The sequence below is a fragment of the Scylla paramamosain genome, chromosome 3 (assembly GCF_035594125.1).
Source record: "Scylla paramamosain isolate STU-SP2022 chromosome 3, ASM3559412v1, whole genome shotgun sequence".
Taxonomy (NCBI): Eukaryota; Metazoa; Arthropoda; class Malacostraca; order Decapoda; family Portunidae; genus Scylla; species Scylla paramamosain.
Genome location: NC_087153.1, coordinates 15,720,075 through 15,747,222, shown reverse-complemented (window position 1 = coordinate 15,747,222; position 27,148 = coordinate 15,720,075). Strand labels below are relative to the sequence as shown.

The 27,148-nt window shown below is 42.1% G+C and overlaps 3 protein-coding genes and 1 long non-coding RNA gene across 6 annotated transcripts; 3 read left to right on the top strand and 1 right to left on the bottom strand.

Moving 5' to 3' along the window:
- Positions 1-7,424: 7,424 nt before the first annotated feature.
- Positions 7,425-10,726, bottom strand: LOC135091287 (uncharacterized). 2 transcript variants are annotated; one of them, XR_010262460.1, is made up of 2 exons: positions 10,586-10,726; positions 7,425-10,235 (listed from the first exon to the last, which is right to left on the bottom strand). It is a non-coding gene; the product is annotated as an uncharacterized LOC135091287 (long non-coding RNA). The 2 variants fall into 2 exon arrangements; XR_010262461.1 differs by having other exon boundaries at positions 7,425-10,279; positions 10,586-10,721.
- On the top strand, positions 9,351-13,948 carry LOC135091273 (glutamate receptor ionotropic, kainate 2-like). Of its 2 annotated transcripts, XM_063988769.1 has the most exons (7): positions 9,351-9,497; positions 10,104-10,244; positions 10,542-10,696; positions 11,475-11,588; positions 11,672-11,753; positions 12,753-12,854; positions 13,493-13,948. In XM_063988769.1, the coding sequence occupies exons 1-7, from the start codon at positions 9,351-9,353 to the stop codon at positions 13,610-13,612; spliced, it is 861 nt and encodes a 286-aa protein (XP_063844839.1). In that variant the 3' UTR covers positions 13,613-13,948. The 2 variants fall into 2 exon arrangements, with proteins under 2 accessions (XP_063844839.1, XP_063844835.1); XM_063988765.1 differs by lacking the exon at positions 13,493-13,948 and having other exon boundaries at positions 12,753-13,241.
- Positions 13,949-14,623: 675 nt separating this feature from the next.
- Positions 14,624-21,194, top strand: LOC135096341 (ionotropic receptor 21a-like). Its single transcript, XM_063997788.1, has 12 exons — positions 14,624-14,643; positions 14,834-15,007; positions 15,310-15,508; positions 16,065-16,235; positions 16,924-17,152; positions 17,567-17,733; positions 18,278-18,385; positions 18,600-18,764; positions 19,208-19,348; positions 19,517-19,671; positions 20,044-20,157; positions 20,577-21,194. Exons 1-12 carry the CDS (start codon positions 14,624-14,626, stop codon positions 20,692-20,694), a joined length of 1,761 nt encoding a protein of 586 aa, XP_063853858.1. The 3' UTR covers positions 20,695-21,194.
- A 2,012-nt stretch (positions 21,195-23,206) lies between these two features.
- LOC135091269 (transmembrane protein 115-like) lies at positions 23,207-26,869 on the top strand. Its single transcript, XM_063988752.1, has 3 exons — positions 23,207-23,969; positions 24,918-25,091; positions 26,467-26,869. The coding sequence occupies exons 1-3, from the start codon at positions 23,218-23,220 to the stop codon at positions 26,819-26,821; spliced, it is 1,281 nt and encodes a 426-aa protein (XP_063844822.1). The 5' UTR covers positions 23,207-23,217; the 3' UTR covers positions 26,822-26,869.
- Positions 26,870-27,148: the final 279 nt, after the last annotated feature.

Genomic DNA, 27,148 nt, shown 5'->3' with positions numbered 1-27,148 from the left:
ATATATATATATATATATATATATATATATATATATAATATATAATATATATATATATATATATATATATATATATATATATATATATATATATATATATATATAATATATTATATATAATATAATATAATATATATTATATATAATATAATATAATATATTATATATAATAATATAATATATATATATATATATATATATATATATATATATATATATATATATATATATATATATATATATATATATATATATATATATATATATATATATATATATATATATATATATATATATATATATATATATATATATATATATATATATATATATATATATATATATATATATATATATATATATATATATATATATATATATATATATATATATATATATATATATATATATATATATATATGCACACAAATGAGAATTAATCCAGAGCTATTCCAGGAAGGCAGGTAACCCCAAGGTAATGTTTTGAGTCGTTTTCTAGTTCTTTTATACTTAAATCATATTTTCTCTACTCCATCATCAAACATGAAATTATTTGCTAATGATTTAAAAACTACTTTTTATTAAAGTTTTACAAACTACAGTAATCCAAGACATTGGTATAGTGCAGACTGAAGTGATGGATTGACTGATTGATTGCAGTTGCTGAATCCTTGGATTTAAAGAGCAAAGTAGACAAGATGAATTAAAACTACCAAATTTTGATAGGCTTACAACCTTGGTCATCAGTATCAGAGGAAAGCTTCAGCTCTAAAATCTGTTCACTGACTGAAAGAGTTCAATAACAACCTCTGAGCACTGTCTTAACACACTAGAGGTTTACTCCGTGAAGGGAAGACTACTACATATTGACTTAATAAATGTTGAAATATCTTCAGTGGAGTCTTACTGAAAGCTGTCCCACTGGCTTATAGGCTTATAGTTTTCATAAGCACCATCAGTTTTAACTGCTATATGGAAAAAGAGAATCCATTCAAATAGTGACTTTTGGAAGTTAACGAAGTCAAAAAGACAAACAGGTATACATTTATGACATAATGAATCTAAGTTGCATTGAAAAGATCAAAATTTTGTTAGACCACTATGACACGCAAGACTTGTTACTATTTGCTTTTAGTTCTGCAGGTTCTTATAAAAGTTATCAGTTGAACACATGCAATAGTTTTTCTCATGTATTATAGCGTAGCAGTTCAGAGTAATAGAAAGCAGACAGGAGTTGTCAGGTGAGCAAAAACACGTGCGACAGTTAACCATCCCCACAACCAGAGATAAATTGTCAAGCATTCTCATATAGCACGGGACATACAGGTACATCCACACCAAGATCTAATTGAGTTCTTTCTTCTCGCTAGCAGGCATGTTCCTTCTTCAACTATGAAGTTCGTATGCTTAGCACGCATGCTAACAGTAAAACAGTAATGTCACAGCACGAGAGTCCAGGAATAATTTGCATGTTATAGGAGGATAGTTTTATAAGTAGGATTTGTGCGCATTAATACTCGTATTTGTTTACTTTTTCTTACTTGCGTTGATATGATCATGTCTATTTCCTATGCTCCACTCTTTCACTCCACTCCGACTCCACAAAAGAATATATAATGCAAATGGAGCAATAATAATCCGTAGATTAAAACAAAATTCCTGGTTAGTATGCACACGTATCCGGATCTGCTTCAAAATCTAATAAGATGTGTTCCTCTAGTTTACCCAGTACCCCGGATAACTGCTGGCTATATATGTTTTTGAGCCTTAATCAGATTAATGATCTATAGTAAATATTATCCCTATTTTACGTAGGTAAAGGTAAAGTTTGGGGACATACTGGAACAAGGCAGCAGGATATTGCTGAAGACTGAAAAGTAAATGTAATGAGTTACCCTAGCAGTTATTTACGGCTGTTGCATAATTTACTTCAGATTTCTCAGAAAGATTCTCTCTCTCTCTCTCTCTCTCTCTCTCTCTCTCTCTCTCTCTCTCTCTCTCTCTCTCTCTCTCTCTCTCTCTCTCTATATATATATATACACACACACACACACACACACACACACTTCAACGTTGTCACCCATTACACAGTATTGTGTTTTTAAGCGGCGTTGTGGTTGGTTCACGAGCTCCCTGTCCTTCCTCTCGACTCTGAAAAAAAAAAAAAATCAATTATCAGCTATCTATCCATCGGTCTATCAAGAATTACAGTAAATTCGGTAGGTAAAAGAATCATTAATCTTTTCATTGTATTACTGAGTTGTTCAGTTACCTTTTCCAGAATTCCTTCGTCGAAACGTATCTAGGCAATACTTCACTTGGTCACTGTGTACACCTGGCATTCTGCGAGATTCAGCTCAGACTAATCCAAGACCAGCACGATTACGAGGTAAACATCTACCTAAATTTTAAAAGAATATTTGTGTACTTAGGTGGTGGTGGTGGTGGTGGTGGTGGTGGTGAGCCTCGCCTCCTCCTCCCCCTTCCCCACCCCCGCTACTCGTAACCAGCACGAGGTGGCAGACACGGTGAGTTAGCTCGCTTGGTGCAGAGATTGATTGCTCTATTTATTTGCCTTTATTGTGGTGGATGTCACGGAGGTTTTGTGTACAATTGATAATTTGGTGTATACCGCCAGTCCTTGGAACGGGAAAAAGAAGTTATTGTACATTATAGACACTTTAGATGCGAACCTCCCATGATATAATGTGCAATGACCATCTGTGTATAAAGGTATTACTGTTCTTTTAATCTATCGCAGCTGTATTGTGATGTCCCTCATTGAGCCGTGACCAGCCGTGACCAGGTGACCAGGCACGCCCACTAGTGACACTACTAAGACCCGTATTGATCTTGCTTGTCGATTTCAAGGGGTCCTGAATGGATGGGTAAACTTTGCCGTTTTGTACTGTACACACACACACACACACACACACACTCTCTCTCTCTCTCTCTCTCTCTTTCTCTCTCTCTCTCTCTCTCTCTCTCCAGCTGGTGTAGTGGTAAAGACAGCGGTGTCCGACCTCAGGTTTTCGAGTCTTCACCTAGCATGATTTAGTGGGATGGTTGGCTCCTGTTGGGTCGCGTGGCCGTTATTTTCTCTCTCTCTCTCTCTCTCTCTCTCTCTCTCTCTCTCTCTCTCTCTCTCTCTCTCTCTCTAGGGGGCGCCCTTCTGCTGACCTTAGGCCGACAGATCAACCTATCGAGATTCCCGTGGTAATCAGCCGTCGTGGATGCCGGGTATCTCCCTCCCCACGCCCGCCACATTACAGGCTCCAAGAAGTAGATAAATCACGAGTCTCTTAGTTCTTTATCCGATATCACTCTCCACTTAATTGTTGCATTTTGTATATCTTGGTACATACCTTTTAATTTTATTGCCACTAAAGAGTAAGAGATCCAGCTATTGGCGTGCGGCAGACCAGCACTGAAAGTATAATGGTGTCAAGTAATTCAGTTGATTATGTATTTGAATATTTAATTACAAGAGTAGGCAGTGCGTTCTTGATAGCAAACAATATGTTATGAATGGTGGTCTGAGAATTTACGGCCTTTGATGGACCTTAGGTGGGTATGGACCTCGATCTAACCATGAAAATTCGAAACCCCGACGGTGTCGATTTGAACCAGTAGTCTTTCTCAATTTAGCCCCAGTTCACGAAGAAAAAAAAAAAAAAGATAAATAAAAATAAAGTAAAATAAATAAATAAATAAATAAATAAATAAATAAATAAAGGCACACCACTAAATATCTGACTAGTGATTTCTCTAAACTGCGAGGACAACAATCCTGCCTGTGGAGGTCTGTACTCTGTATTCTTGCGTGTGGATTGTTACACGATACAAGGAATGATTTATAGCAACACATGCATAACAGGGGAGATGTATCAGTAAATTAGCGAATGTAGATGCGTTTTGTTAAATAAAATGAGCAGTGACAGAACTCTGAAATGAAACACACAGGAATCTTAATATCTGGTTATTTATGAAAGTTCTACATGCAGCGTGTCACACTGTCTTTCCGTTTCTGTTCACATTTCAGTTTTTCCGCCTTTTTTTTTTAACATCTCTCTCTCTCTCTCTACATCCAAACCAGATCTGTTCAGCATATTAATAATGACCATAATAGTAATAATAATAATAATGATAATAATAATAATAATAATAATAATAATAATAATAATAAAAAAAAAAAAAATAATAATAATAATAATGCTTTCTTTTCTTATAAAGATTATGTTCAAAGGTCATAAAAACTGGGTTATTGTTATCACCATCGTCAAAGTAATCATCATCATCATCACCACCATCATCATCATCAGCATGCAGTTTCCGTTCCCACTGCTTTGACCCTTTTAAGGGACTGGCATTTCAGTGGGCATTTTTTTTTTATTAGATTTTTGTTGCCCTTGGCCAGTATCCTTCCTACATAAAAAAAAAAAAAAAATCTTGCTGCGGTAAACACCGCACAGCTACAGGCCCGCACCGTGAGTCTTCATGCTTGTTGTAGCACGCAGTGTGAACAAGACCTGTTTGATGTTTAGATTATATTCTTGAGAAAGAGAAAGAGAAAGAGATAGATAAAAAAAAAATAAAATGAATAAAATAAATAGATGAATAAATTAAATAAACAAAATAAAATAAGAAATACTCGTATGTACAAGTGGATAAATGAATGAACAAATAAATAAACAAATAAACAAATAAAAATGAAATAAGTAAATAAATTAAAAAGAATACATAAATAGATAAATGAAAAATATATACTTGCAAATAATGAAATAAAATAATAATAAATAAGTACTGGGGCTACCTGATATAGTGAACTAAAATTAAATCATTACATTGGCTAGCAGAGTTGAGTCCAGTGTTAAGTTAATTAAGAACACAAGAACGTAAGTAAGGAAACTACAAAAGCTCCTAAGTATTTAGAACTTTTACTGCTGTGGTTGTCCTTCCTTAACCTTCCTAGCACTGTAAAAATGGTTTGCGTGGAGTACAGGTGAGTAAAACAGTTGATTAATTATATCTTGTTTTACGGTAAAGAAACATTTCTGAGAACTTCGCACAAAAATAGTGTCTAATAAGTAATAAGTATTGGAGGGGATAATTTGGTTAGGAGTGAAAGGGTTAAAACTTACAAACTGCCATTTCTGAATCTATCCAGTTTCTTGCTCAAACATTCTTTCGTCTGTATACTTATCGCGTTCTTGCAAGCTTTTCCTTTCATCCACAGCCTATCTCTTTGCCTATCTCTTTGTTAAATGTAAATTTGTCAAGTTTATAAGCATTTGTCAAAGCTCTAACCTGTTCCTTGACCAAAACAATATGATTTATATTTTTGTCGAACTCTTTATTAGCTCATTTGAATACTTCTGTCAGATCACCACTCAATTCTACGCCTTCAGGAACCTCTGCGTCATTGCCATGGACACCACGTCTTTCAGGACTCTCGAAGCAGCAGTTTGATGTTGACTGAATAAACACAGAAGTCTTGCCCGCAGTCCTGACCTCGTCCATCTGCCGTCACGAGCGGCAAAGGAGCACTATATTCATTATTCACTCCTCCAACTCTTTAACATTTCTTAGAGAGAATCTATAATCAATGGCTCCGTCTTAAAAAAGTGTAAATATTGTAAAAATCCTTTATTACTTTGTGTTGCAGATACCGATAAAATTCACGGAGGAGGCCCCGGTGAATCAAATGTGTGTGAGCCGGTAATATTTCTTTTTATTGTTGCCATGACCCTCCGAACAAGAGGAGTATTTGGATGTTACATATTATGTATGCGTGTATATAAAGGACACGAAGAACTTGAGTCGGCAGACAGTGGCTGACCTGACAACACGAAGGAGCTTCATGGGGCTGACTGTGAGGTGTGAGTGAGTATTTCCCAGGGAGAGATTGCAAAATCTATTCTTTCTTTTATCACTTTCATTCTTTTAGATGCATATAAAGAGTTTAAGTGCTGTGAAGCGTTGAATATCGCAGTGAAGTACTGTGATGTAAGTTTAGAGAGTAATTTTGGAAGACATTACTGACATCAATAGGAGTGACCTAGATGGCGAAAATTTTCTAATGCATGTAGCTCTATTTCTTTATTTCTACTTTCAGTTAATCGTTAAGCATTACTTCGTAAAATAATGTACCATAGGGTCATTAACACTTAAAGTGACAATGCTATGATAGCTTCTACTACTACAAATGAGACATCTTTCCTTGAAGTGCACGAGTCACGTTCGATGGTTTACGCAGGGTGGTGTGGGCATTGGCGGCAGCAGCGTGGGTGTTGGGTGTGTTGGGTGCCGGCCCGAGGAGTAGCATGTACCCGGGAGACGCAAGCCTTGGCCACCTTGGGAAAGAATCCTTGCTGCAGGTTATCAAATACTTGGTGGAAAAGTAAGTGACGAGAGAGAGAGAGAGAGAGAGAGAGAGAGAGAGAGAGAGAGAGAGAGAGAGAGAGAGAGAGAGAGAGAGAGAGAGAGAGAGAGAGAGAGCATGGAATTCGTAGTCTATACTTTGGGATGAAGAAATATGCATTGAAGCAGCGCACTGGTTTTCACACCGCCTGCAGCCTCCTATAGCCTTCCATAGCACAGCAGAATGAGGGGGCATGCATTGTGAAGCAGCGCAGTCTCTCGTTGCAGGTTCCTGGTGGGCTGTGACATCATGGTGCTCTTCGATGAGGCAAGTAGCACGGCGGAGGCGGAGGCGCTGCTAAAGCTCGGCCTGCCCGTGGTGGTGGTGAACCTGCGGGGCGGTGGCGGTAACGGCGCCTTGGAGCTTCCTGCAGACATCCAATTCCCCGGCGCCAGTGACTGTCCGGCTTACTTCATCTTCTCAGACAACGTAAGCATGCATGTCTTTATGATCCACTGTTTATTTATTTCTTTTTCTTCTTCTTCACTTTGAAAATGAAGATGTTGGCAGATTTGTTTTGCGAGTAACTGTAACAAACACAGCTGATTATGACGCTGTTTGTAAAGAATGGCTTAAAGATTATCTCAGGATCCGTCATGTGGAAAATTACCTCATTGAAGTAGACATACACACACACACACACACACACACACACACACACATACACATACACATACACACACACTCTCTCTCTCTCTCTCTCTCTCTCTCTCTCTCTCTCTCTCTCTCTCTCTCTCTCTCTCTCTCTCTCCACAGGCCGAGTCCCTCCGCTCGTTAGTTGAGTCAGCAGAGTTCTATTCACATCTTCACTATCTGGGTCGCTTCATCTTCGTGACGGGGTCTGCCACTGGGGCGCCGCGACTTATCCTGGACAACCCGGTCATGGCATGGCGGCCTCACGCACTCGTCATTACAGAGGTTAGGAAGATTTAGGAAAATTTATTTCTGCTTCCCCCTCCGTCTAGGGAGGTAGTGCTCCACCTTTGGCAGGCAAGAGGGGCGGCTTGAGGAAAAACACAGCCCGGTGACTTGGTGAGGGAGTCATGACATCTCTTCAATTAGTGATACAGACAGCATTTAGAGAAATATACAAATGAAATAGTATAAAGATGAACTACATTAATTTTGTAAAAGGAGTTGGTGAAAAAAAAAAAAATACACTCCACGTAGTCAGCTGAATCTTACGTACACTAATTATATGTGTGTGTGTGTGTGTGTGTGTGTGTGTGTGTGTGTGTCAGTCTAACGGGGCCAAGCGGAATTCGAGCTACGATGTGTGGAGTCACGAGGTGTTTCGGGAAGACGTGCCTGAGCGAGTTCACCGGGTGGAGAAGTGGCGGCGCGGCGTGGCGCAGCTCGGGGCCCATCTCTTCCCCAACAAGCTAGAAAATTTCCACGGCAACGAGCTTCGTGCGGTTACGTTTGAACACGCGCCATCAATCGTGGAGGTGGAGGGGCACTCTGACGGGCACCATTATGACGGTGAGTCCTGGCGGCAGCTCATCTGCACGTCCTCAGCTTTGAGAGACACAGGTCAAAGGCTCCAATGATCACTTAGCTGAAGGTTAGATGTTAAAGTGACGCAGTACTGTTAATTCACAGTCACTTCACCGTCTGTTGATCAAATTACAAATAAGTTCAGCAGGTGTTGACTCACTTCTCAGGGATCGACATTCGTCTACTGTACATTCTGGCCGATGCGCTCAATTTTCGGCTGAAGATCGTGAATCCCTCGGACGGAGGGAAGTGGGGGTCGCCGCTCGACAACGGCACCTGGACGGGTCTCACCGGCGACCTGACGCAACGCCGTGCGCACATGGGCGTCGCCAACCTCTTCATCCACATCCACTACTTGGAGGTTAGCGGTCCCAGATAGGACTAGTAAGACGGATGGCTAGTGGTTATCCTATGCTGAAGTAAATTACGGTATATCTTTCATTGTCAAACCCGAACATAAAGTATTCATAGCACCTTTCCTGCGACAGACATGCTTCTGATTCTGTTGCTTCAGCATGATGCTTGAGAGATAAGTGGACGCACCGCACAATGTTACATGGTTTGGAGTGTGTACCTTTGTGTATGTCTGTCCATGTGTGTGTGTGTGTGTGCGTGTGTGTGTGTGTGTGATAGGATTACGATTATAGTAGCAGTCGTTGTTTCATAGATAATCACTTTGATCGCTGAACCTTTTGCCCAGTTTCGCATTACACCGCTCCGCCTCTCCCAACACTCGCCCTCAGGTGGTGGACATGACGGTGCCGTACGATATGGAGTTCGGCTGCTTCATCACTCCTCTGCCGGAGCCTCTGCCGCAGTGGGTGGCACTCTCCTACCCCTTCAGCCTGCAGGTAACTGGAAGATAACACTCACCTCACGGTCGTCAATGCCTGAGTCACGAGGCTCGTTACACTGGGCTGTGGACATGACTGCGAGTTGATATGTAAGATAGAAGTGACTTAGATGATAAAAAAATTATCGATAGTGTCCTGACAGAAATATCTTATAGTTAATTAACAAGAAAAAATAGATACTTACATTTCTGTGGATTCATTGTTGTAGGGATTGCCAGCAAGTGACCACACTGACACTGACCGTTGCTGACGTTACAAAGTGAGTTGGTGGAAGTCACTGGTTTAGTCCGGCTGCTTCCAATCATGTTTGATTTTTTTTTTTTTAAGGGGAGAAGTTCTTATATCTAATATTGTATAATGATATTGTTTTGTATTACGTTCTTTTAATTTTATATAATGTTCTTTTCCTTTTCATGTGATATTTCACTTAATTTCTCACATGATTACAGAGATGTCATGAAGATGGAAGTGAAGACAAAGTTATGTGTAGCATTCCATTCCTTTAAGAAGCAAATAAGCATTTCAGGAAACACACAAGCCGGTTCTGCTCGGTGCCTTCCTAGGTTTGGATCCTGACGATGGTGTTCCTGCCGGTGGGGACGGCGCTCCTGTACGTGGCCTCCGTTGCCGCGCGCTTGATGCTCCACGACGAGACCTGGGATGCCAGCTTTTCGCGCACTGTCTTCTACGCCCTCGGGATCTTTCTGAGCGTCGGGATGCCTCAGGTGGGTACAGCAGGGTTTAGTGAGTCTCATTAGTGCTGGGTCATTAGGGAACTTTAAAAGATTAGTCTCCTTTATGGATAAGAATAAACGAAGATAGGTAGATATATTTCATACAAGGACTGCTACGTGAAGACCTGGCGGTTTCCTGTAACTTTCCCTATTTTCTTATGTCCTTGTCTCCGTCGCCTAACACCTCCATAACAATTTTGACACTTGTCCGTACACCGAGGATTGTAACGTGCTTTGTGGTGAGGGTAAGGAAGCGTTACCGCCTCAACGTCGTGATTGTTAAGAGTCAGGGGCGGGAGTTTCATCCCGCCAGCCTTTGGAAAGTAGTTATGACAAACACATTCAGTTAATTTGTATATTGTATTTGTTCTATGAATTCGAAAACAAGACTGATGATGAGGCACAGTTCAAATGACAGTCGCACCACTCTCTGTTTGCTCATAAGCTGTACTTTGATGTTATCCACAAAAAGTCTATAGAGGACATGCGAACATACATTTGTATATTCATGTATGATTCCCTTGGCACTCCCTTCTGTCTGTCACCCGGACCGTCCCCTCCCTCTCCTCCTTAGTGCGCCACTGCCTCCCTCACCAGGTGCCGCGGAGCAACGCCACGCGGGGTTACTTCATCATGTGGGTGTGGTACGGGCTGCTGCTCACCGCTGTGTACCGCTCCTCCCTCACCGCCTTCCTCACCATCCCCCTCGCCCAGACGCCCATCAACACACTGCAACAGGTTTGAAGTCACCAACATCTTGTGTTTAAGTGTATCTGAAGAACCAGCAAGGACATTTTCAGTATTAAGTGGATGCCTGGAATATACTCTAATTACCTTATTGTCTTATGACGTGACGGCATCATGTATAATCTCTCTCTCTCTCTCTCTCTCTCTCTCTCTCTCTCTCTCTCTCTCTCTCTCTCTCTCTCTCTCTGCGTGTGTGTGTGTGTGTGTGTGTGTGTGTGTGTGTGTGAACTGGCTCCACAACACTTGCTTCTCACAAACACCCCTTTAACTGAGTACGAACACTCGCAGTTGGTGTCCTCGACCCTGCCAGCTTGGGGCGCCACGGGTCTCACCTTCAAGAAAATGCTGCAGGAGAACCCAGACCCGATGGTGCAGCAGCTCGCCCTCCGCTACGAGCCAGTGAGCGGCGCCGAGGAGGGGATCCTGCTGACGGCACAACGGAAGTGAGCACCGCATGGTAGTTTGAGGGAGTGTGAGCATTGAGTTACGATTCTTTTCATTCACTGTTCGATTTACCTTGACTCGCGTGACTTAATTCCACGTCCGGCGCTTGAAATGTAGGGTCTCTGTGTGCTCTCCTGAATTCTGACCATGCTCAATTTGTACATTAAAAATTCATAAGTACTTAAGAATATAAGAAAGTAAGAGAAGCTGCAAGAAATACCTACACGTGACAATCTCTGTATGAAAAACACCTACCTATTTCCACCTATCATCCGCATCCATAAATTTGTCTATTCTTTATATTGGTTGAAAGATTGTGAGCGCTGGGTTACGATTCTTTTCATTAACGTCTAGGAATTCCCATGTGGTAGAGAAAACACGTCTGGTCTGGCCACACATCCCATGGCCAGGTATAGAGAATACTGTCATCGTTCATCGTAAAGGAAAACTGAAAAGGACAGAGTGAACAGACTGGGAACTTCCTCCTCTATATTCTGTTTTTACAATGTTACAATATTTCAAGGGGGATATATTGGCCTGGTGTATTAAATGAAAAGACATTAATTGTATACATTTTATTTATTCATTTAGTCAGTCAGTCAGTCAGTCAGTCAGTCAGTCAGTCAGTCAGTCAGTCAATTAGTTAGTTATCTATTTTTTTTTCCGTGTAGGTGCTTGTATCAGGAGCTAGCTAGTACTCGCATCAATGTGGCAAAGAAAGTTACCACACGTTCAAGTTTTATCTGCCGTCACACTCACTGGTTTGTGTCTTGCCAGGTACGCCATGATGGAGAACCGGCAATTCCTGGAGTACACGATCGCCACTAACTACACCAACAAGTACGGCGAGGAGACACTGCACGTGATGCGGGAGTGCTTCCTTCCCTTCAGGTGCTGAGAGAGAGAGAGAGAGAGAGAGAGAGAGAGAGAGAGAGTCTTGCTATCATCCATTAATGACACCTTCCCTTTGGCAGGATCGGGATGGCTATGCCCAAGAAGGCGCCGTACAAACCCAACCTGGATCGAGTGGTGGACCGCGTGGTGGAGGCGGGATTGGTGAGCTGCCGGGCGTATTCTTAGGGCCAGCTCCAGTCACCCTTTTTCGCTTGCTAGCTAACCAACAAAACCACTCGAGTCGTAATCGGGTTCCACAGTTACCTTTGGCCACTGTTTTTCGTTTGGGAGCGTATAAAAAGTTATAAAAGCGCTTTACTAATTATATTCCTACATTAGTACTCTTTGCAAAGGCCACACAGATGACTATGTGGGTCCTCATGGTGTTTTCCCCCCTGTGATAGTGTAGAATACTTGTTAGACTATTAGCAGAACCATGAAAACACATTCGAAAATCTCAATTACACCTGCCACAGTGTTAAAAGTAGTTGCGATTAGATACAATATCAGTAAAACATTTGAAAACCACAATAATTTCTAATCTGTTGATTAAGACTAATAGTGGCGATCAGACGACGAAATGCTGAAAAATATGTTGCGTGTGTGTCACGAGTAGCAGCCTTTCACTTATCAACTATGAGGTTACTTCACATAACCTTGTCATGTGGCGATTGTACATACACTGCTGGACAGGAAAGAACCCGCAGGGCTTTCCCTTCCTTCTCTTGCCCTCTCGGGTGATGACATGTGTTGTCATTTGATGTGTTTATCTTTCTAGGGGGATGACGAAAGAGAGAGAGAGAGAGAGAGAGAGAGAGAGAGAGAGAGAGAGAGAGAGAGAGAGAGAGAGAGAGAGAGAGAGAGACGCCCGTGTTCTAAAACGCTTTGCTCTCCCACCATGACTATTTTCAAAGGCCAGAGATGATAAGCCGAGTTCTCAAGAGTGTTTCTCCTGTTAATAATGCGGAAATGTTGCTAATCTTTCACTAGAAACATAAGTAAAACACCCTTAAAACTTGTGTAACTTCAAGTATATATAGATTTTTGAAAGTAATCGAGGTGTGGGCAGATGAGTATCAGAATATGGTCCAGAGAAAGAGAAAGAAAAAAACATTTACTTCTTTTCATGCATATCATTTATTTATTTATTAATTTTTCCAGGTTCGGAAGTGGTTCAGCGACATTCTCTTTAGCAGCAGGAAGCGCGGCACGGCAGGGAGCGAGGAGAGCCGCGGCGAGGCCCTCACTGTGGATAACCTGCAGGTGGGTGTTCCCTCTGGTGTCCCTCTCCCTGCCTGGCCAATAGCGCGTCTCTCCTGCATCGAGACTCATGGTAACACAAAGCGAGGTCTGCAGTCTGACCAGTCGCCAGTCCTCGTCCTGAGGTAGATTCTATGGGCCAGTTCTACAGTCGCCCTTTTTTCGTTTGTTAACTAGCCAACAAAACCAATTCAGCCTTTCTATTTGATCGGGTGCTTACCAACATGGGGAGCGTTTTGATTCGGAAGCTTACGAAAAGACTGGAGCTGATACTAGCAGCGGCACAGGAAACGAATAAACAAACACTCCCGACTTGTACACCTGCTTGCACACCCGCAAGGGGTACACCAAGGTTACGGTGTGTCCTCATTTCTTTATGCATCTGTGTATCTACACACACACACACACACACACATATGAAGTCACATCAAGTAATTCTTTTTTATTACTGTTTGAGCATCGGCATTTTTTTTTTACCAGACCCTTTGTTGCTCTAATCACACTAAAGAATCGACACACTTCCGAAACATTCAGAAACAAGCACTGACACTTTAACGGCCATATCATCTTTTTTTTTAACTATCATATTTGTTTAACCTTGAAATTATGCCTGACACGCGTCGTCGGTACCGTGACCCCAGGGTGCGTGGCTGCTGCTGGGCGCCGGCTGGGTCGTGTCAGGGGCAGCCATTCTGCTGGAGCTGCTGTTCGGTTCCCCAAGCCGCCAGCCCGGTACTGATCCACACTCGGCCAAACCATGAACTCAAGATGAAAGGAAGACTACGAATAGAGTATCGGGATCTAGTATGTGTGTGAAAAGTCAGAATGTAACGTTTTGTAGTGTAGGTACGTACATTTTGTATAGTTTAACTAATCCAAACTTTTAATTATGAGGAAAAAATAAAAGATGTAATTACTGAGGTTTAGTGCAATTTATTTTGATGCTAAATGTAAAATTAATAGGGAGAATTGAGAACTACTGTGTTAGCTACGACAAAGCGTGGCTTGTTTATTAACGGGCAGAATTTATGGTTTTCTGGATGGAGGGAGAGTTGATGTATCGTAGAGTTGCCTTCACAGTAAAACAAGTTCAAATCTGTGGTTATTTGACACTCAACATCCCTTTCTCGGTCTGTCTGTATTTATATATATTTGCACTATGTGTCATCATGTGAATGAATCGTTCTACCTACGTGTGTATTTTGATATTGTAGGAAAATTTCGCTCTGGCGTGGCAAGTGTTTGTCCGTCAGGCAGTGTGTCGGTGAGGCGCATCACATCTACCGGTGACAGGCCCATGGTTTTGACAGAATAAAAATGTATTACACACACACACACACACACACACACACACACACTTATGGCTAACACACACACTACAGACATAATTCTCTGGCATCGTCAACCACTGACCCACAGGCAGTGTTTCATATTCTTCCAGCAAGGTAATAAGAAAAAAGTTACTTGACCTACCATCATTATAGAATTTTTCGACCAGACGCAGAGAACGAAGTGATATATACTAAGGTCAAAGGAAGTCTAAGGTCACCGCTCTGCACTTGGCTCAGTGGCCCGGGAACCATTAAATCAATGGTAAGTGCAGTGCGTCACGGTAATGTCACTGCTAAATAAGTAAACAAAGTACCAGGCACACATTCAGACAAATTGTTAAGAGGGTGATGCAAGTAGGGATCACGATGGAGATGAGGCTGCTTGGAGTGAGTACATAAAGGGGGAGAGGCGGGCGTGCGGCAGCAGTGATGTGGAACACGATGAAGGAGCTGGTGGAAATGTGAGTCTGGCCTTGTGGAAGCCTGCTAGACATGACAGTGAATCACTATTCGTATTCCCGTGAAAGTGAAAGAATACTGTCACATATCCATAAGTATACGAGTTATTATTAATTGTGTCACATCTCAGCATTTCAAGCAAATGTGCAAATCTCATATCCCGTCTTTTGTTCGATCTTGTCGTGCCCCCAGGTGGCTGCTGTCGCTGTTTGTCATGAGCTCTGTGAGGTGCGTTGCTATAAAGGATCCTTTGTCGGTTCAAGGAACGGAAGCAAGCCAGTCCACGAAACCTGTCAACAAGTTGTTACTGGAAAACGTTCATGACTCGCCTCAGCTCACTCAGCTTCTGCAGCACATCGTAGAGAAGTTAGTTTTACACAAGTGGAATTAAAGATGTAGGAAAACGAACCAGTACTTGATTTAACTAGCGTTTTCCAACATGACTGACTTCACGCACCACGCACCTGTCTCACCACTGATTTCACATTGTATCTTCATGTGTCTATAATTCTACCTGAGTGATCACTTAGTTCTTATTTTTTTTTTAATTACAAACATTCATCGATCAGGTTACTTTTGCTTGCATGAAAGGCGAATTGTCACACTAACACTCTTACTGACAATCACAACTATTAGCTTCCCAGTAAAATTTCAGTCCCTCTTTCCAGTTTTTTGAAGAAGTGTGATCTTTGGCTGCTGTACTCGCCTGGTGAGGCTCTGGGTGTCCCATTTGCTGCTGTCCTACAGCTGCAGGGACTACCAATTCGCGTGGTGACCCTGGAGGCGTCTGGAGAAGGCGTGGAAGTGCCTGAGGCCACAGTAACTTCTGGATCTGCTTGCTCTGCCTACATCATCTTCGGATACAGCGTAAATATCTTATCTTTATTTATCCTTTTTTTCCCCGATAGTACCGAAATTTATATTATGAAAATGAGAAAACACCAAACGCAACTCTCATGAAAACGCAGTAAAAAAAAGAAAAAAGAAAAAAAAATTGCAAAAAGGCATTCTCTTAGTTCCCAAGGTGACCAAACACTCCTCCTTTATACAAAATGTGTAACTTCATCAAAAATTACTTAGAAAAAGTTGCGGTATGAATTTCCAGTTATCTGTTTGATTATCTATTTATTTATGCGCACAATGACAACAAAGTACAACGGGAAAGAATGACAGCAGTCGCCAAAAACAGCATCACTGGCCATCACGGAGGTGCATGCCAGTACAATGTCAGGACTGGGTTAGTAGGTTATTTGAACGTTCTGCTGCAAACCTTCCGCCACACTGCTCTGTTGGACATCAGGAGGGGAACTTCTATATATGTAAATATTTATGGATGGTCGGAAAACTGGTATGTGTCTCTCCTTCAATATTTTTTCTGTTTCTTTTCTTTCTGCACTCGAGTTTTCTATGGTTTCTTCCTCAGCCTGAGTTCCTCCGCTCGCTGGTCGAGTCGTCTGGATTCGAGTCACAGCTTCACTACCTGGGTCGCTTCATCTTCGTGACGGGAGCTGCGGCGGGGGCGGCGCGGCTCATCCTAGATAACCCAGTCATGGCATGGCGACCCCACGCCCTTGTCATTAGAGAATTTCGAGAAGTAAGATTTATTATCATTAGTACTGGTAGTATTGGTATCATCATAGTTATTATTATTATTATTATTATTATTATTATTATTATTATTATTATTACTACTATTATTATTATTATCATTATTATTATCATTATTATTATCATTATTATTATTATTATTATTATTATTATTATTATTATTATAATTTTTATTACTCCTTCTACTATTACTACTACTACTACTACTACTACTACTACTACTACTACTACTACTACTACTACTACTACTACTACTACTACTACTAGCCTTTTTCCTCTTTTTAGGTCCCCAGACAATTAGATTACCATTATTTTAGCTGCTTGCTAGAAATTTTACTTTGAACCCCCATCTCCTATCCCCGGTGGTCTACCCTTATTCATGTGTCGAGACAAAACAGTCATTGTTAGGTTAATGTACTTCCTTTTTATACATATAACTGACTTTCTTGAGACCAGCTACTGCAGACCTTTACACCATGGCTATCTAAAGTGACCCATTTTAGTAATTCTTAGACGAGCACGTGACCTTTTTTTTTTATGTAAGAGGGGCACTGGCCAGGAGCAACCAGAAAGTGGGGAAAAAAAAAAAAAGATTTACTGAGAGTGCCAATCCCAAAAGAGATGCCAAAAAAGATCATTCAGCAACCATACGACATTTATAACCTTTACAACAGGCGAGTGGCGTGAGTTATGAGGTATGGAGTCATAAGGTGTTCCGGCGAGACGTGGAGGAGGGCGTGCGCCTGGTGGAGAGGTGGCGGAAGGGCGAGGCTCAGTGGGGCGCCAACCTCTTCCCCGACAAGCTCAATAACTTCGGCGGTAATGAGTTGCGGGCGCTCACCTTCCACTACCCACCGTCCATCGTGGAGTCCAAGGCCGCAGAGGGGACGCAGAAGTTCGACGGTAAGCTGCGTGTTCCTGCGACTGAGCCAGCGTCAAAACAAGTCTTCTCTCTCTCTCTCTCTCTCTCTCTCTCTCTCTCTCTCTCTCTCTCTCTCTCTCTCTCTCTCTCTCTATCGCTGCCTCTGTTTCTGTTTTTTTTTTTTTTTGTCTGTCTGTCTGTCTGTCTGTCTGCCTGCCTGCCTGTTTCTCTCTCTCTCTCTCTCTCTCTCTCTCTCTCTCTCTCTCTCTCTCTCTCTCTCTCTCTCTCTCTCTCTCTCTCTCTCACCCACCCACACATGCACACACACACACACACACACACACACACACACACACACACACACACACACACACACACACACACTCTTACCGTTAGATTTAAATAATGACCAAGACGAACAAGCCTCCATCCACACCTGCTGTACACTGTTGCAGGTGTGGAGATCAGGTTGATGGAGACGTTGGCCGAGGCTCTCAACTTCCGACTGAATCTGGCCAACCCCTCGGACGGGCGCATGTGGTACGGTATCTTCGACGACCTACAGCACCGCCGAGCCTTCATGGGCGCCGCCAACTTTTTCGTCACCACCAGCGCTCTACAGGTATCACGCTGCTTCTCCCATACTCGTTACATGCCAAACAGACCTCAGATATTAACCGTTTTACTGTTGTGGTTGTATAATAGTTTTTTTTATTAACATTCAGAGCATTATGGTAAATGATTTGCTTGGATACAGAAAAAAGAGAGAATACGAAGCAGATTTTGTATGTTTTCAAGCTTCTGTTTGCGTTACATGCCAAAACAGACCTCATATATTAACCGTTTCACTGCTGTAGTGTATGCTCGTTTTTTTATTAACTGATGTGGTGGTGGTGGTGGTGGAGGTGGGTGGGATAATGGACCATATTCTGCACTGCACCTCCATCACTTTCAAAAGGCTTTAGTTGAAGTGACACCTGTTTTTAAGAGTGTCTGTAAGGTTCTAGTCATAATGACATATTAACAAGATTTTTACATTATTAACACAAGAAACACTCTTGAGAACCTGGCTAGTTATCTTTGCGTCCTTGGAAGAGTCAGGTAGTGGCAGGTGGAGGTGAGGGAATGGGAAAGCAGACTGATGTGGTGGTGTTGTGGTGGTGCAGGTGGTGGACATGACGGTGCAGCATGACGTGGAGCCCGGTTGCTTTATCACGCCGCTTCCCGCCCCGCTGCCCCGCCTCGTCGCCCTCGTCTATCCATTCACTCCCACGGTTAGTTCATTTGTTAGTTGATTAGCTGATTGGTTGGTGATCATCCTTCCTCCTCCTTCTCCTCCACCAAGCATACTGTTTTCCCAATTTATATTCTCTATTCACTTTCCCCTTAAAATACAGTACAGCGTTACGTTCCTGCCAGTAACACTTATCGGCGCCCATAAATCAACCCAGCAGGTGTGTGTGTACTATGTATGTGTGGTGTCTGCAGGTGTGGCTGGTGACGGTTGCCTCGCTGGTGTGCGGCACACTGATGCTGTATGGCGTGTCCTTGGCGGCGCACCACTTGTCGCGCCGCAATCTCTGGTCGCCCCTCACCTACGCAGACTCTCTTCTGTATGGCGTGGGCATATTCGTCGCTGTTGGCATGCCGAATGTGGGTGCTGTCGTGTGTGTGTGTGTGTGTGTGTGTGTGTGTGTATGTGTGTGTGTGCTGAGATCTTTGAAGTTTTTATTTTCTAATTTATTTATATATGCATTTATTTATTTATTATAATTTATCCTACTTATCCCTCTACTATGAATTCCCGAGTTCAATCAAATAATTCTGCGCAAGTTTGAAATAAGAAAAATAAAAATCTTCACTCTTATAGCTCATGAGAAGACAGCATTTTATATTATTTCATCTATTCCTTTCTTTGTTTTTAGTGATCCTATGATACATGGTGATTATATTTACAGCTCACCCCCTTCATACGTGTGTTACTGACTTTGTCCACATTAAGACAGGAATATAGCTTTGACCAACCCCTCTATAGTGTAACCTGCGGCAGTTGGTGTGTGGCCCGTATTTCATGAGGTGGCTGCATCTTTCTCCAGGTGCCGCGGGGCAACGCCACGCGGAGTTACTTCATCATGTGGGTGTGGTACGGGCTGCTGCTCACCGCTGTGTACCGCTCCTCCCTCACTGCCTTCCTCACCATCCCTCTCGCCCAGACGCCCATCGACACGCTGCACCAAGTCTGAATCAGAGTGTATAAGAGTCTCGTGTATAATCTTAGGGTTTGAACTAACAATAAGGCTTTTACCACACCAGCAGGTCTTTCTGATTGCATGCCAGTACAACGCTTAAGAGACAAAACAACACGCCGTTAACTTGTCTCCTGTCGTTTCCCCGCCGCCATTCAGCTGGAGGCGTCGGACATCCCAGCCGTGGGCTCCGTGGGCACCAATTTCCTGAGGCAGCTGGAGGCGAGCAGCGACCCGGTGGTGCGGCGCCTGGCCAACCGATACCAGGACGTCAGCACTCCCGAGGAAGGACTTGTGCTCACCGCCAAAAGAAAGTGAGCTGCTATTATAAATGTACTTGTTATTGATGGTGGTGGTGGTGGTGGTGGTGTTGTACGTCGCTTCCTCCTCCTCCTCCTCCTCCTCCTCCTCTTCTTCTTCTTCTTCTTCTTCTTCTTCTTCTTCTTCTCGTTTTCCCCCTCCTCTTCCTCTTCCTCCTCCTTCTCCTCGTCTTCTCTCTAATGGATTTACAACTATGCAGTCAATTAACAGAACTTCACACCTCATTGTGGACAACAATACAAATTTTCCCATAATTCCACACGAGTTTCAAGCAGTCCCAGCCGTCTTACATCAAACAGAGGAAGGAATACACATGCTGTTTACTACACCCCACCGATCTCGATTCCCGTCCCCTCCATTTATAGGTACGCCCTCATGGAGAACCGCCACTTCCTTGACCACGCTATCGCCGCCAACTTCACCAACAGACTGGGCGAGGAGACGCTTCATGTGATGCAGGAGTGTTTTCAGGCTTACAGGTACAAGTGGGACCGCTAGGGTCTTATCCTTAAACGTTTACTTCTGTTTTCTAAGGCTACAAAGATGAATAGGCGAGTTCTCAAAGGTGTTTTTTTTTTTTTTTATAATGGTACCGAATATTTGTTAAATCACCATTACACATTATCCTAGGCTTACAGGTACGCGGGAATCTTATATGGCTAGTATTCTTGAAAAATGTTGTCCTCTCATCACTAATTCCTAAGGCCACAAGTATCATCTTCGTGATTAATTTGTCCCTGCTAAGAACTGTCTCAAACATTGCATTAGTTGTCAGGAAAGAAAACGGGACAGAATAATCTAATCCTATAGAAAGTTATGCTCTCTCTCTCTCTCTCTCTCTCTCTCTCTCTCTCTCTCTCTCTCTCTCTCTCTCTCTCTCTCTCTCTCTCTCTTTCAGGATCGCACTTGTGATGCCCAAAAAGTCTCCCTACAAGCCTAACTTCGACGCCGTGGTGGTGCGGGTAGTGGAGGGTGGTCTGGTGAGTCGAGGCCTAAAGTCCACAAGCACCTCCTGAATCCTAGGACGATGGCACCTCAAGAAACCTCGCGCTATAATGGGAAAATAAGTAAAATAGATAAATAAATAAATAAATAAACGAATATATATAAATCACTAGGTCTAACAGTAACTAAAACCTAAACAATGTTAGTTACTGATATGTTTTGCTAGGTACACGAAACGCTACTCGCTTGTTTGTTTACTTTCCTTCCCCCCCCCAAAAAAAAAAACATTAATTTTCACTCGTGCAGGTGAAGCACTGGAACGAGGACATCCTGCGCAGGAGCCGCCGGGTGAGCAATGAAGAGCCTGAAAACACCGGCAACGAACGTCAGTTTACTGTGGACGACTTGCAGGTGCCGGCAAAAGGACAAGGGGAGAGGGGGGTTGTTGCCACTTGCATTCAGGGTTTATTAAGAGCTCGAACACGTGTTCTTATGCAGTGGAGACTGTTGAGTACTCCGTGGATCCATAATGCGGAAATAAGCGACAATTATATTACATCAGTTCATCTCTCTTCCTTCATTCCATGTATATAGCGTTTCTTTAGAGTTATTTTGCTACTTCCTAACAAACAAAGTCAATGCAGAACTGTTTCTCTACATGTTGTGCTCAGTATAGCTAAGGTAGTGACTCTTGCCTCACAGGGAGCGTGGTTAATCCTTGCTCTGGGTTTCTTAGCAGCCCTTGCTGCTTTCCTGGTGGAGCTCGTAGCCCGTCGACGCCGCCCGCCACAACCCGCGCCTCACCCAGCCAAGAAAGACGGCCAACACTCGTCAGATCACAAGTAGTTCCCGCATCACCCCTCACTCTACCCCAGGAATCTTTCGGTGGTGTTAAAATACTATTCGCAGATGATGCAACACAAGCTTGAACACTTTCTTGTTTACGTGATTCATTGACCTTCCTAATAGTTTACCGTATGCACCTAATTACATACACACATACACACTTCACTCAAAACTCTAACCAGCTTTTGACTCTGTTTGGGGACCGGCACCTCAGTGGACCTTTTTCTTTTTTCCTTATAGATTTGTTGCCCTTGGCCGGTGCCCTTCCTATTAAAAAAAAAAAAAAAAAGAGAGAGAGAAGAAAAGTGCTACATAATTACTGAATTCTGAGTGTATTCTGAATTAATGTGTATTCTGAAACGCTTTGGGAGGATCTCATAAGACTGTTTCCAAAGGCCTCATAGATAAGTAATTCCGTTTCATGGGCTTTTTTTTCCATTGATAATGTGGAATTTGTTAAGCTATAACTAGCATCATTAAAAAAAAAAAAAACGTGAAAAATTCAAACGACTTTCACTAAAACTGTTCTAACAAGTCAAGATACCACGCTAAAAGTTTGATAATATGCCCTTTGGTACTTAGTCTATATATATGAATTTACATTAAATTCTTTTCTTCTCTTGCGGAGAATAATAATGTTAATGGGAATGGTGATGATGATGACGACGATGATGACAATGATGATGATGATGATGATAGTAATAATAATAATAATAATAATAATGATAATAATAATAATAATAATAATAATAATAATAATAATAATAATAATAATAATAATAATAGCTTGCATTCTGTAACCTTCACCCACTTAACACACACACACACACACACACACACACACACACACACACACACACACACACACACACACAGTCGAATCTATAAAAAGCTTCTACTTCTGAGAACCTTCCTCCCACTCATTCATGCAGGTAGGTACTCTCAGCGATCATCATTACATTTTTGACGCAACAGAATAAACATAGATTTAATAGGATACACTTGCTCTGTGGCTGAATAAACAAGAGAAATGTGATGCAATGAAGATTTGTGGGATGAAGAGAAACATAATGAGAGCAGATAAGGAAAGATTGTTGAAAAATGGGGTTGCTCTCCTGTCTTACTGACCCATGGAAAGGCGTCATTTATGATAATAAGCCGGACGCACGCATGTTTAATAATGCAACACTGAACACACCTGAGCTAGTTTGAGCCAGTACTTCCTCTTTACTTTATTCTATTCCATATCTTATAAATAAAGTACTTTGCAGTGTTCGTGGGCTTGCAAATGATGGTGTGTTTGACATTTTATTAACTTTACTTTCACATCTTGCATCTGCAATGAATCTGGAACACATACGTACGCTCATACATACTATATGCAATAGAAAGGTGCTCCGTTCAAAATCCTGACATCCCGAACAGTCACGTCATATCAATGTCACCTGTACATTCGCATGTATTCAATAAACTACTACATAATTTTACTGCAACATGAACGTCTTCATAGTTTCCTTTAATATGAACAACTTTTCTTCATATAACTTGGTTAAAATTTTCCTTGTTTATCATTACTGTCTTGTGTTTTCCTCTTGCGATTCGATTTATACTCTCTGGTCATAACATTGGCGATACAGATATAACAAAGTCTTAGAAATATAAAGCAAATATATAGAAAATTTTCAATTATATATCTGATTATTTATTTAACAGATAACACGCACTTACAATCAAAATAGCAACAAAATATGTCAAAGCGAAACGCAGAATCTGTTGCGTTGACCAAGATGGCTTCTGCAGGTGTCGTTTTTCGCCACTTACCTTTAATCAAACAGTCGTTAATTGCCATAATTGGAAACACTGGACTATTCGTGAAGTTCGTATGTGTTCTGCTGATAATAGGGTATGGTCTGTCGTTCTCTGAGGCGGCGGTGGAGGTGCTGAGTGTCACCCCGGGTTACCTGCTGCCTCCTACCTTTTGGCTCTGGACAGCCTTCACACACTGCTTCCTGGAGGTGCGGTTATGGCAGGTGTGTGTGGACCTGGTCACGCTGGGCCTGTGTGGCAAGTTGATAGAGCCACTGTGGGGCAGCTTCGAGATGGTGCTGTTCTTCCTGCTGGTCAATGTTTGCGTGGCCTTTATCTCGGCGCTCTTCTACCTCATCATCTACATGTGCACCTTCAACCCTGAGGTGCTGTTCAGCGTGCAGATCAACGGCATGGCGGGCTACATAGCGGGCCTGTCCGTGGCGGTGAAGCAGATTATGCCAGACCATGTCCTGCTGCACACCCGCACCCCGCTGGGCAAGGTGTCCAACAGGCATGTCCCACTGTGCCTCTTCCTGACGGCACTGCTGCTCTACCTGTGCCATCTGCTGGAGGGCCTGTACACCACCATGATAGGCTGTGGCATCGCAGTGTCCTGGGTTTACCTGCGCTTCTACCAGGTGCACTCCAATGGCACCCGGGGCGACATGGCAGAGACCTTCGCCTTCTCCTGGTGAGTGGTGGTGCTAGTGGTGGTGCTCAGTGTGTTGGGTATTGCGACAGCCTCTTACAGTATCCATCATGTACTAATGGCTGTTCCTGTGTCCTAGATCTCTTTATTCGGAGTGTTTTGAAGTCCTGCGTCAACCGTCAGAAACTGGTGATTCTGTCTGTTGTGGATTTTGTAGATTTAACTGAAGTTCTGTCAGCTGCTCAATGGGACTTACTGCCAACTCACGTAAACAAGAATCATGTTCTTTAGTTTCTTTAGTTGTGACGAGCCATGGTGGAGATAGAAAGTAATGGTCTCTTATGCTTAGTTGGTACCAGTACTTCTTTATAATAGGTCCATCCCCCCTGCCCTTCCCCCTCATCCTCCAAATTGATCAAACAAGCTTGGGGGCCTGGTGGGGAAGCAAGGTTTTAGGGTTGGGGAAGCCAATTTAGGCCAGATTTGGACATTCTTGAAAAATCAAAGGATGAGATGCCATATTTTGAAAAGGGAAATTTCTAGCCTAACATAACTTGACCTGACCAGGTTTAACCTTAATGGATGGGGTTTTGCTTCCCCTAAACCCTCCCTTTAAGAACATTAACCTAACCTAACCTGACCTAACTGTATACCTTAATTGGAAATGGAAGGTCCAGGGTGTGGTTGGTCGACCTTCTCTTCTTCATCCTCAAAAGGTACTTGCGCCTCCAATTATATTCAGCACAAAATTGATTTTGGCAAAACACTTCGATCTTAAGAAATTTACACCCAACTGAAATCAGATGAACATTTCTTGTAGTGTATTAGGGATTAGATTCATTATATAAATTCAGGTAGCCTTTATTCTGAAGAAGAATAGGTAGCTGTAATTAAATAACATAAAATTAAGTTCAGCACTATCAGCGAAAGACAATGTGAAGCTTTTCAACCTAAAGAGGCACTCTCTATAACTTGTTGATTGCTTTCCAGTTTCTTCCCAACGGTCCTTCAGCCGCCCATACAGGTGGTGGGCGATGCTGTGTACTCGTGCTTGGTGAGGATCAGGCTGTGTCGAAGACCTGTCCGACGGTACGATGTAGGAGCACCCTCTTCCATTTCAATCTCACTACCGGGAATGGACCCACATGATGCAGAAAGGAGAAGGTGAGTAATGCTTGGGTGTCAAAAGTTGTCAAGACCATAGACAGTGAATGAATTGCTGTATGTATGTAAATATTTTAAATCTCTGAGAGTAGGACTGCAGTGATGTCTTAAATATCATTATGATGTGTTTTAGAAATTTACACTCTCTTTTATCTGGAGTGTCACATTTCTTGTTGATATTCCAGAACATTTAGTTAATGATGAATGTGGTTGTTGTGGATTTTGCATCTTTTTAATCACAGAAGCAACTAGATTTTTTTATTTGCAAAAAAAAAGTAAAGGAAACACATAAGAGAAAATTGTTGTATATGTCAAACTTTTTAATATTTCCCACCTGGTCTTAGCAACCCCAGCCAAACTTTCATGTCTAATTCCCCCCACTAGTTTTGTCTTCTTTTATCATCTCTGGACTTTCATTCTGCTACTCTTATTGTTCATCTATTACTACCTGCTGCACACAGCCACTTTTTTTTTTTTATGATAGAGATTCATGGTGTTTTTTTTCATATCTTCATGTTATGCCAAAAATAGGAATTCATGATGTTCTTTTTATATCTTCATGTTATGCCAAAAATTATTCTTTCCATGTCTTCTTGTGCACCATGATTTTTATTCAAGGATTATATGAAATTTTAGGTTTTCTTTCCATCTGATATAATTTTGAGAATACATTGATTATGACTTTCTCTTTTTTGATAGAAAGATTCCATGATTTCATGTTTTCCCTGAAGGTTTAGAATCATGAAACTTGTCTAGTGGTGAAGTCATACATGAACTGTTTGGATTTTATAACTTTGGCGACAAATTCTGTGTCTTGGTATTTTTGAGTGTATGGTAAGTACATTTAGGTGCCTCAGGCTTAGACATTTGTAGCTAATGAAAAGACAAAGTAAAGTTTGTTAGGAGCTTCTGCAAGTCACTCCACTTTTACTGAGTCTGTCAGTTTAATGGTATAAATACCTCCTTTTTCAGGGCAGTAATACCTAGGGGCAGGATTGAAATATTTGGGACTTTAATCTTGTGTAATCAGGTCCAGTAACATCATTTGACTTAGAGATTTCACATTTGCTTCCTCCTCTTGCAGAGGCTATGTACTGACTGGTCCTGGAAAGGTGGATTAGTGGATTAGTAGCTGAATAGATATATGGTTTGTGTAGCATTTTCCCATCCAGAAATCAGTTATCCACTAGATCAAGGACATGGATAGGATGTGTACTCATAAAACACTACAACCATCTTCAGCCCTGTGTCTCAAAAATGCCATGTGGAAGCATGTGTCTCACTTTATTTATTTTTATTATTTCATTTTATTTTACTATTGTTTTATTTATTTTTCAGTCTTTTTTATGATCCTATACTGAGGCTTTACTTTCAGACAAAAGGCATTGCGTCTGCTCAGTGCTCGCCTCAACCAGGACAAGAGTGAAGGTGGAGGAGCATGGCCTACGCTGGATGACTCCCCTGGGTCCCGTGCTCAGTCTCCCTCCCCATCTTCCAACCCTCCCTCCACTCACTCCTCAACCCTCATGTCTAAGTCTAGCAAGTCTGTCACCATTGCTGCTCCCTCTGATGCCACTGAGCTGCCTCACCCTCCCAGCCAAGCAAGTATGGTGCCTCCTCTCCCTACCTCCTCCTCCTCCTCCTCCCCCGCATCCCCTCCCAGCAGTAGTTCTGGCCCTGCCACAGCCACACTAGTGGACATTGAACAAGAGACCTCACCTGCCACCTAACTCTCTCTGTGATTGGCAGCAGAGTTTGGCCTTGTTTTTACTAGTTTTTAAGAAATTTAGCCATTTCTTGTAATTCTTAGGATATTTTTTGTCATATCCTGAATGATAAGAAAGAGTGGCATTAAGGAGTATTTAATACAGGTAAGGGGCAGGTTTTAATTTTTCCAGGAATGCATAAGAACAGAGTAACTCTTTTTGTATGCTATGGAGAGGGAAGAGGACTTTATTACATATGTGAATTATATGAATTAAGTTATTCTAATTGATTACTTCTTTACCAATCACACCACCGTGCATGCACAAACATTCATGTCATCACCTTCAGAG